The 11361-nt window shown below is 50.3% G+C and overlaps 1 protein-coding gene across 10 annotated transcripts in view; it reads right to left on the reverse strand.

The window, feature by feature from the left end:
- UXS1 (UDP-glucuronate decarboxylase 1) overlaps positions 1–11361 on the reverse strand; it is an 88388-nt gene that overhangs the window by 17275 nt on the left and 59752 nt on the right. For all 10 annotated transcript variants that reach the window (XM_006759522.2, XM_015561186.1, XM_015561185.1 and 7 more), the window contains 3 exons: positions 8994–9098; positions 5850–5909; positions 3236–3357 (listed from right to left, as the gene is read on the reverse strand). In XM_006759522.2, coding sequence (XP_006759585.1) covers positions 3236–3357; positions 5850–5909; positions 8994–9098 — 287 coding nt within the window. The remainder of the gene's footprint in view (positions 1–3235; positions 3358–5849; positions 5910–8993; positions 9099–11361) is intronic.

Genomic DNA, 11361 nt, shown 5'->3' on the forward strand with positions numbered 1-11361 from the left:
CGCCAGCATGGCAGGAAAAGGGGAGGAACACACCCTGAGGGCTGCCAGGCCTGGTTGAAGCTCTGCTTATAGGCCTGGGAGCTGGAAACAAGTTTTAGGACCCACTCTTCCATCTGTAAAATGGGTGGCCCACATCCACCTCAAAGGGGCTGCGGGAATGAGAGGAGAATAAACTGACTGAGCCCTGACACAGGCTGAGCCTAACAGAGACCAGCCCATTTGGCAGGCACACTGTGACCTTGGCCAGGGGTGTGTCTTTTCTGCCCATTCAGCCATCAGCTGTTAGAGCCTCTTGTGTGATGAGACATGTCACACATTCCACAGAGCATCATCCTTCCCGTGAGTGCGTCCTTCACAAGGACCCCACTGAGCAGGGGCACTCAGCCACAGACAGCTGTCCACACGTTGGCTTCCGATGGGCACATTACTTCAGTTTCTAGGGCAATGCCACCTGTGCCATTCATCTCCTGGGACCCATGTGAGAAGTGTAAATGCTGACAGTCCAGAGTGATACAGGTGCTACGCTCCAGAGGTCACCAACCCATGATGTGGCTGACAGTGTTAATCTGCATGAAATGCAGGCCCCGCCAGCACTCAGAGGTGTATTCCAGTTCCTGGCATACAGTCAGTGCTCAGCAAACACTGGCTATCTATATATATAAAAGCCAAGCGACCGGAATGATGGAATGACCAGAATGACTGGTCGCTATGATGTGCACTGTGGCAGCCAACTTGCCCAATCGGGTCCCTGATTGGATCCCCCCAACCTCCTGCAGCCATCCCCCCCGGCCGACCCCGCCCACCAGGATTGGGGGTGGGGCTGGCCGGCCAACCACCCGCAGCCCCTCCCCTTGGCCAGCCCCACCCATGATTGTCCCCCGCCCAACCATGACTGGGGGAGGGGCCAGCCAGCCAACTGCCTGCAGGTGCCCACCCCTCCCCGCACTCCCCGGCCAGCCCCAACCATGATTGGCCTACCTACCCTGATTGGGGGTGGGGCCGGTTGGCCAACCTCCCTCGGCCCCTCTCCCCAGCTGGCCCGGCCCAATGGGCCCCCATTGGGGCAGCGATGGGCACATTACTTCAGTTTCTAGGGCAATGCCACCTGTGCCATTCATCTCCTGGGACCCATGTGAGAAGTGTAAATGCTGACAGTCCAGAGTGATACAGGTGCTACGCTCCAGAGGTCACCAACCCATGATGTGGCTGACAGTGTTAATCTGCATGAAATGCAGGCCCCGCCAGCACTCAGAGGTGTATTCCAGTTCCTGGCATACAGTCAGTGCTCAGCAAACACTGGCTATCTATATATATAAAAGCCAAGCGACCGGAATGATGGAATGACCAGAATGACTGGTCGCTATGATGTGCACTGTGGCAGCCAACTTGCCCAATCGGGTCCCTGATTGGATCCCCCCAACCTCCTGCAGCCATCCCCCCCGGCCGACCCAGCCCCCCATTGAACCTGCCACCAGGATTGGGGGTGGGGCTGGCCGGCCAACCACCCGCAGCCCTTCCCCTCAACCAGCCCTGCCCCTGATCAGGCAAGCAGGCAGAGTGGTTAGGGGAGTCAGGCAGGCAGAGGTGGTTAGGGGCAATCAGGCAGGCCGTTGAGTGGTTAGGGGTGATCAGGAAGGCAGGCAGAGGTGGCCAACCTCCCTCGGCCCCTCTCCCCAGCTGGCCCGGCCCAATGGGCCCCCATTGGGGCAGGCTGGCTAGACCCCACCCATGCACGAATTTGTGCACCTGGCCTCTAGTATCATTACTAAATACTGTAATCATCATGAGTTCATTCCGTAAGGTAATATGTATACTTACAAAATTATCAATTAAGTTACACTATTAATCCTTTAATAAAAATTAAAAGTTCAATAAAATTGTCCTACTTGCCCACCAGCTGTACCTCTGTAAAAATTCACTGAGAAATACAAGACCGAAAGCAAAAGAAAACAGTGAGACACATCCTCTTCACACTTCCTGTGGATACAATGCAACTGCATGTCCCCTCGCATTCAGGCTTTCTGAAGTACCAGCGTGCATACGGGCTGTGCTATCTGTCTGGGAGACCATCTTATATTTTGGGGTCAAGATAGCCTAGGCTCAAAATGATGATGGTCTGTCCTTTCTAGAACTGGTTAGTGCTTCTTAAAAATAAATGGGTCAACTGCCCGAAGGACCTTGGAAAGCAATCAGTTCTGCTTCTGGCCCAGAAGTAGGGAAGAAAGGCCTAAATACCTACATCAGCACAAGGCTATTTTGTGGGCTTTAATGTTGGCATTTCACTAAAAACAACAACAAAGACGCACAGGGACACCCTGGCCATCAGCACCAGGCATCCAGAGTGCCTCTCCCTCCAATGAAGCCCATGGCCTCTGAACTCCCAGCTCTCTGCAGGCAGAAGGGACCCCAGGTCCAGGGACACAGCCCACTCCACTTTAGGTCCTGAGAGCACAAGCTGTCCAGTCCACGTCCCTCCCTCTAATGAAGGGCACGTCCATGAGCTCAGAGCGCTGGTCCAAGCACAACAGGATAGTCACCAAGTGGATGGACTAGCCAGGTTTTGCCCGGTCCCTTGGGCCTGTCTGGAGGTTTCAGTGGCTCCCGCACAGCCTGAGGCCCGCAGGCCATGCACGGAGCCCATGTTAGAGCCAAGCACCGAGTGACCAAGGAGGTCAGGCCACACCTCTGAGGACGAGGCAGCAGCAGAGCCAGGCAGAACCAGATCCTCTGCCTCAGTCTGTGGGCTTTGTCTGCTCCAGTGTGTGGGGAGCAAATCTGGGACATGAAACTACCAGGGACAGCCCCCAGGGAAGCAATGAGTAACTGGGAAAGCAGGAGATACAGTGAATAACAGCTCCTGAAGAGGTGCAGACGAGAGCAACCATGCACTCACTTTACACCTACAGAGAATGGAGGTGAAAAGCACAAGCCACTGATTCGGGGGCTGCAGGAAACATGGGCACTTCTGGCTGCTGGTGGGCATGGCACGTAGGCAAAGAGCAGCATGGTGTTCTGAGCCTTGCGGTCAAATTCCAAAGCGAGGAATTCACCTCCTGGAAAGCATCATTTTAAAGAAGAAAACTTGCTAATACCATTAATGTAAAACAGTGGGGTCTGGGCTTCCTTCCCAGCGCCCCCTGCAGGTAATCATGGCATTTCACTACTTTAGTGCTGCACATTCAGCAAAATGGGCGCTCTGCATGCCTGCACCCCAGCTCACGCGCTTGGCCAATACCTGCTTCATGTAAGCGTAGCACATGGTCTCCGCAACCCGTTTGCCTTCGTCGTAGCAGGCGCGGGGGCCTATCGGGTTCACGTGGCCCCAGTATTCCTCGCTTTGAGGGTGGACTTCAGGATCTATGAGAAGGAGAAACAAGACCATGTTTTCATCCCTCCTTGTTTCAAGTTCATACCCATGATGAACACTGACGTTTATGATGCAAAAGGGAGTTGTGGAAGACCAAAGTGAACTTTACATGTGGAAAGACCCGTATCTAGAGAATTCAGTGTTCCACATTCCACTAAGTTCCAGTGGGGTATGCTGTTCTTACCTCTCATGCTAATACCGTATTTTACAGAGAAAAAATGAAAATATCAAAGGCTCTCTATTTTAGCCTTCCCCTCTCCCATAAATTGTTCATAACTTTTAAATCATTGTCAAACTATAATTAAATATGTGAAGAGAAACATGGTTCAATTTTATATTTATAAAATATGTGAGGAAAGAAAAGCATGTATTTATTGAAAAAAAAATATAAGAGCATCTCTGCAGAAGATGACTTTCACGTGTGCCATCACCAGCATAGACTAAAACCTCAGAGACACCAGGAGCCCTGGTCCAGGGCCGGAGGGAGGTCAATAGCAAAGGCTGCTTGTCCCTTTAGCACACGTTTTATAGTCCCCAATTCCCGTGTTTCTGGTGTGTAATTCAATCACACTTTGAGATGTACCAGAGAAATGACTACTTAAGAAATCCCAGTAACAAATTCTTTAACACAAGTATACTTTTGGAACGTGAATTAATAACTAATTTAGTACACCAGGAATTTTATACAACCATGTACACCCATGGTATAAAATGTGTAAATCTTTGCCAAGAAATCTGGACAAGTCCAGGAACCTATGTTGTAAATTCACTCCTTGTGTAACTTGTAGCAGAATCTGACTTCGACGTGTGGGCACGAGGGAGGGGACGTGGCGCACACGTGCCCCCGTGGTCGCCCACTGGGACCGGCGCCTCTTTCAGAGGGCGGCGGGGGCTCAGGGCAGGTGCACACCTTCTATCTGCTTCTGAGCTTTAAAGCCCTGAGAAGAGGCACGCTTTACTGCACGGTGAGAGAGGTCTCAGGCAAACACACCCGGAGAGAAGAAAACCAGTGATGTCAATTCAAACAGGTGTGATGGATGGTCCCTATCACACCTTTCCTGGGGATTCTTCACAAGGACTGGCTAGCTAGACTCCAAAGGAGACGATCTGAAATTTGGCCAATGAGGAGGAGAAGGCTGGGCACGCCCATCCATCCCTGAAATGCCCGCAGTCCATGGCACAGCTTTAAAAAGGTCCCTCATGCAATCACTTTGAAATTACAAAAGGAAAGGGCCAGTGACATACTTTCTAATTAGGCTCCCCTGCCCACAGTGTGCCAGCTGACAGACCAGCACGCATGCCCTAGCACGTTTATGCGCTCATGAAACATCAGAGCAGAGCACCAGGTGGGCCCAGGAGTGCAGCCCTGATGGTATTTATGACCCTGAAGACCAGAAGCTACTGCCAATGCTCAGATAACAATGAGGTGGGAGGAGAAAGACGGTGGATGTGGAGAGCTGTCATGGGCCCTCCTGGACAGAGAACTCAGACACAGGCCGAGGACTCTGTCAACGCCTCTCCTTATGTGACATGGGAAGCCCCTCCGCGGAGAAAGGAGACTATCCGATGCGCATGGGGAACTTGCCGATCTCTGCAGTCATAAGGTGGAGAGAACAGGGAGGGAGAATTCCAGGGCCACTCACCTACCCATTGCTAAGCAACAGGGCGAACAGGGGAGGGGACTGTGGGCAGTCCCGCCCTTTAACCTGGAGGACTTCAGAGAAGTGGACGGAGCTTTCCCTTTCCATAGGGATTACAAAGAACATGACTACATGTAGTGGAATTTCCATTTCTCAGACTTTTCCATTGGTTCTCGTTAATAACAACTCGCCTCTTCCATGCTGCCCTTCCACTCCGCATTTCTCTGTCCGAAACGGTACATGAGGTGGATAAGTTCCACCACAGCCAAGTCTGGCTCCTGCTGCCACGTGAACTGGAAGTGTTCATCCATGTAAACAACCTGTCATGTCAGCCCTCATCCCACTCCCCACGGAGGGCGGTGAAGTGCTGCAGACTGGCAGGAAAGACCCTTGAGTTTTCTGGTAGATTCTTCCAGAAACAGTTATGCAACAGGGAGGCACCAGCACAAGTCCCTTCATGAAGCACTCTTCAAGGTCAACCCCCAGTTCTCGGGGTCGCTCACAACGCCACTGTTTACACTGAAGAATAACGTGCACCTGCTAGACGGGCAAAGAATCCCCAATGAATCGATTTCTGGGTGCTCTCAGAACAGAATGCAAAACGACTTCTGCGGAACCGTGACCGGCGGGAGCCGTGATCCAGGTCGGGAGGGCGTGCTTCAGCGGGAGGGAGGCAGAGCCTGAGACCGCGATGCGGAGACAACGGCAGACACAGGAGCCTCTTGGCTGCTGTGCACTGGAGTCAAAAAGCACTGCCTCCTTAGAAATGGAATTCTGGACCCACCCATGATTCCTTTCTTCCCTAAGACAGGAACTGCCCCAGAGAAGCCCCACCCACTTACCTCCGTACACCTCCGAGGTGGAGGCCAGGAGCAGGCGAGCACCGACTCGCTTCGCCAACCCTACAGAGAGCAGGGACACAAGAGCAACCGTCACTTCAGGGAGACAAGGAAAAACACACGTGCCCATTTTGGTTGCCAGTTTCAGCAATCTTTTAGTACTAATGGCATCTGACATCCATGCACCCTCAGTTATCCACTCTTATTGCATCTACTTTGGGAAAGAAGGGGTTAAAAACCCCACCACCAACAACAAACCAATAAAAACAGTAAGAAAAGCCCAAGTGAACCCTGAGGAGCCCAGTACTTAGTGAGATACTAATAAACTAAGCAGGGCCAAATGCAAAATCTGTGGGTTTGACAACGTGTGATTTGAGGAGTTTCACAAAGATTGCTTTGCCCCAACATATCACCCACTATGTTATGAGGCAGCTTCACCCTGTTTGGCATAAGGTAATGCCCTTTGCATTTTAACTTCCTTCCACTCCTGCCCCCAAATGGTCCACCTGGCACTTCCTCCACATGCTCCTGGCACCTTCTACTGCACTTGAACTAGCCCCCGTCTGGACACCCCCACCCCATCCTCCCGCCTCCTTCCAGGTTTGGCTTAAACAGCACCATCTTCCCCAAAGCAACTCCCCACATTCCACCCCCTGCTCTGAACTTTTCCTGCATTCGCCCTGACATGCAGAATGGACGAGAACAGCTTTATCTATGGTGGTCACGCAAGGTGCAGAGTCAGAGTCCCGATGTGCAGGAGGTACAGAGGAACACCGCGGCCCTTCACTTAACCCAGCGCTTCCCAAATGTCCTCCATCACAGAGCCCTGTGCAGACGGGCTCAGAACCCAGCACCCAGCACACAGGCACAGGAAGGGCTGTGAGGAGGAGTGGGAGGGGGGAGCACAGAGCCTGCAGCCACTTCTGGAGAAGCCGGGCAGACAGAAGGAAGGGAAGGGCCTAGGATGAGGAGGCCAGGGGTGGGAGTGCACAGCATCTGGGGCCATGAGGACGTGCATGGAGAACAAGAGAACAGAACTGCTGGAAAAGAAGATTTGGAGCTATGTGCATATGCCCCCTGTGGTTGAGGAAGGAAATGGGCAGGATGTAGTGTGACATGGAATTCGTAGGCTCCCAACACAGGGCCCCATCTCCTTCACTCCAGTTCACCCCACAGAGCCCGAGAGGGGGACCACACATCACGACACAGAGACAATGCGGTAGTTGCTTCACAGTGAAGGATCTGAGGTCTTTTCTTTAAACTTTTAAGTTGAAAGAATACCGAGATCCCAGGTACCCCTTCCTTATCTAGTTTCCCCCAATGGTAAAAACTTGCAAAACTATAGTTCAGTATCATCACCAGGGCACTGACAGGGTGCACTCGAGACGCTGCCTCCTCCATGCTGGCCTCTTCTGCACAGGGCCTCCGGGCCTCAGGCCACAGCCAGGGGAACAGGGCAGCGCTGCGGCCAGGCCCGGTGCCTATGCGGAGGCTGGACAGAGAGGCTGCATCAGGAAGACGCCAGGAACAGGAGCAGGGAGGTGGTGAAGCACAGAGCAGGTCCCTACCCGGAAAAGGCCGGGCGACATTCGGGGCATCCTGTCTCAAGTGCAGAACAGCTAGCAACAGCTCCTCTCAGTTCGGAATACAAAGTCCCATTTGGGTCTCTTTCTGGCCTAGCGATTGTCCCTCTCCAGCTTCTGTCCATGTCATTCCTGAAAACCCGCTGCCATTCCTTCAAGACCTCCAGGTCCAACCTCACGCAGGGTTCGGGCCCCAGCCTAAGAGTCACCTGCACAGGTGCTTCTTTTTTGAGACCTTTCCCTTCCTCCTGGGAATCACTACTGCCTGTGCCCGTACATTCTTGCCCGAGAGGCCAAGTTCCCTGGCAAAGAACCAGAGCACAGTCCGTATCTGAATGCCCTCCACAATTGCCAGGAGCGTGCCCTGGGCACCCTGGCTGCACTGCCTACATGAGATCTTTTAAGCATCCTGTGCTCAGTGGCTTTTCCTCTGTGGTGTCTACCCCTGGCATGAAGGAGGGGCAGCCTGTCACACACTGTATCTCTAAGCAGAAGCTGGGGCACAACACAGAGGAGGACAAACGCCCTTTCACTTCCCACAGAGCTCGACTCCCGTGTCGTCTACGAGCCTTGAAAACCAACCTCCAGCTGCCTCTTCAGACCCTTGTCTGAGGCTTCAGTCAAATTCAAATTGAGTGGTAGCTTCCCAAACCCATTTATAGAACCTGCTTCGGATGTCCTATAACTAAACCTGTTTTTACTTGACATTTCAAAAAGAGGTTCCTTTCTTCCAGTTTGTAACTAATCAAAACCCCTAGTGTATTGGGCATCTGTGCCCAGCTTACCACTGCCTCCCATCTCAAGCAAGGAATTGTGCACATCACCCACGTCGTGTGGAAATACACTCATGCAGCCCTTTAAGGGCTTCCTCTCAACTCACTCTCCTAAGTGAGCCCTGCAGTTCTGTCTGGAGCCAGGACTAGGCTTCCACAGCCCCGTAAGGACAGTTGTCCTCCCACGCCCTCCAGGAGCGCTTCTGAAACGTGTGTGTGTGTGTGTGTGTGTGTGTGTGTGTTTCCCTGTCTGTGTGGTGTGCGTCCAGTGTATGTGTATCTGTGGGGTATGTCTGTTGGGGTGTGTCTATGTGTGTGGTGTCTGTGTCTGTGGGTTGTGTATGTATGTGTGTCTGTGGTGTGTGTGTGTGCTGTATGTGTCTGTGTGTGGTATCTGTGTGTGTCTATGGCGTGTGTGCTGTGTGTGTGTGTGTGTGTGTGTGTGTCATCCTCTCCAACCCAATCTTGGAGCAGAGCCACCAGTGCCCCTTCCAGCAGGGAGGCACCACACTGTGAGTCAGAGGGGACAGTGGCAGGAGGCTGGGTCCTCACCAGAAGCACAGGTGGTATTCCCAGGGGACTGAACTGGGACAACACAGACTGGTTAGTTACTATAATGACCATCTCCCCACGACCAATTCTGATGCCAAATAAAGTCTCAGTGAAATAGCCCAGGCGGCGGGTGAGAGAGGGTGTTAAGAGCAGGATCACGCTCCACAGCACAAAGGCCTACACGTGGGCTGTCTACAGTATTGCCAACAACAGCTGCAAAGCAAGGAAGGGCAACTCACCCAGCATGTTTAACGTCCCGATCGTGTTGGTCTTCAGCGTCTTGATGGGGTTGTACATGTAGTTTGGAGGAGAGGCTGGAGAGGCGAGATGGTATATCTGGTCAACTGCAGGAGACAAAATGGAAGTATGTCATTTCCAAGGAGAACGCTAAAAAATTATGAATGCCTGAGTACACACTGATTAGTAAAGGTGTTTGTGTAACTTTACCAAAATGTTACTTATTTTATTATTCTCCATAGAAACTAATTTGTCATTAGGAGAACTTTAAACAAAAACTGAAAGTCTAATTATCTGGAACGAAAACACGGCTGGGCCAATTATGTGGACGTTTCTCCTCTAATCAGGGTCAATCTGAGTGCCGAGCTGGTTGTTTTCTGAGAAGACCTCCCCAGTAAAGCAGTCCAATTAGAAGACTAAGTTTTCAAACCCAGAATTAAGCACAAATATCTAAAGCAGCGATTCTCAACCTTTTTTCATCCCATGGGTACACAAAAATCACTAAAATTCTGCAGCACACCAAAAAGTGTATTTTTTTCTGCCAATCTGACAGAAGGAATAGGTACAATTTAGACTCATTCACATGGAATGCCTATCACTGGCTGGCTGTGTCATTTATTCAGCAATCTCAGGGAAAAGAGGTCAGTGCCCCAGACTAAATGGTCAAGTATCGCAAGTTCTAAAAATTGTTGTGGCACACAGTTGAAAATTGCTGATTTAAGTAAACATTTTTAATCGGTAAAGCAAACCTGGCATAAAAGCAAAGGCTCAAACATTTGTAAGAAAACAACCTTTCACTTTGCTCCTACGTATCCAGTGCACAGGAGGAGGTTATAAAGCCACAAATGGCACAATTCTGACTCCACCCCACCTCCTCTCATGCACAGGCATCACTTCAACATCACCCCAAACCCTAGCTCTCCAGGGTCAGTAACACCTGCCACACAACAGAGAGGCCCTTGGGCACAAGGTCTCCTATGAAAGGAGCTGAGGAACAAGCCCGTAGGAGGAGAGCCATCCCTCCAGGCAGACGGTCTGGGCCACTGTAGCTCGAGGTCGAAGAAAACAAGCACCATCATAGGAGAGCCAAGGAATGGGGGACCCGAAACCCCGCTGCACAGGAGGCCTCCCTTGCTCACAGCCTGAGCCCCAGGCAAGGGCACCGGCAGCGATTCCTCCACGACCGCCCCTCAGGGCTCCCCTGGCCCCTGGCCTCCCCCCTCTTCCCTCATTCACTGCTGGTGGGAATGTAGGCTGGTAAAGCACTATGGAAAGGAGTCTGGCGATTCCTTAAAAAATTAAGAACAGAGTTACCATATGACCCAGCAATCCCACTCCTGGGTACATACCCGAAAACCGCGAAATCATGTACTTGCAAAGACATATATACATATATGTTTATTGCAACATTATTCACCATGCCAAGACATGGGAACAAACACTATGTCCCACAATAGATGACAAGATAAAAAAGATGTGGTGCCTATACACAATGGAATACTATTCAGCCATAAGAAAGGACAAAATAGTGCCATTTGCAACATGAATGGACCTTGAAAACACTATGCTTAGTCAGAAAAACCTAAGAAATATATGATTTCACTCATATGCGGAATATAAAACTGAAATTTATGAACACAAACAGCACTGTGGTGGTTGCCAGAGGGAAGTGGGAGAGGGAAGATGGAGGTTCTAATATATGGTGACAGAGTTTTGACTTGGGGTCGTGGGCATACGGTGAAATATACAGATCTTGTAACATATATTGTATTTTTCTAGGAATTTTTCATTTCATCCACACTATCCAGCTTGTTGGCATATAGTTGTTCATAGTATTTTCTTACTATCCTTCGTATTTCTGTGGTGTCAGTGGGTACTTTCCAACTTTTGTTTCTGATTTTATTTATTTGGGTCCTCTCTTTTTGTTTCTTGATGATTTTGGCTAATGCCTTATCAATTTTGTTTATCCTTTCAAAGAACCAGCTCTTGGTTTCATTGATTTTTTGAATTGTTTTTTTAGTCTCTATGTCATTAACTTCTGTTCTAATCTTTATTATTTCCTTCCTTCTACTTACTCTGGGCTTTTCTTGTTGTTCTCTTTCTAGTTCTTTAAGTTGTAGGGTTAAATAATTTATTATTAATTTTTCTTGTTTTTTTTGAGGTAAATCTATAGTGCTATGAACTTCTCTCTCAGGACTGCTTTTGCTGTGTCCCAGAGATTTGGGTTGTTGTGTGTTCATTTGCATTTGTTTCCAGAAACTTTTTTATTTCTTTCTCGATCTCATTGGTAACCCATTCATCCTATCTAATAAAAGACAAAAATGATAAGTGGCGTACGACCGATACCCTTTTCATTGGCTAATCAGCAAG

The sequence above is a fragment of the Myotis davidii genome, unplaced genomic scaffold, assembly GCF_000327345.1.
Source record: "Myotis davidii unplaced genomic scaffold, ASM32734v1 scaffold614, whole genome shotgun sequence".
NCBI lineage: Eukaryota > Metazoa > Chordata > Mammalia > Chiroptera > Vespertilionidae > Myotis > Myotis davidii.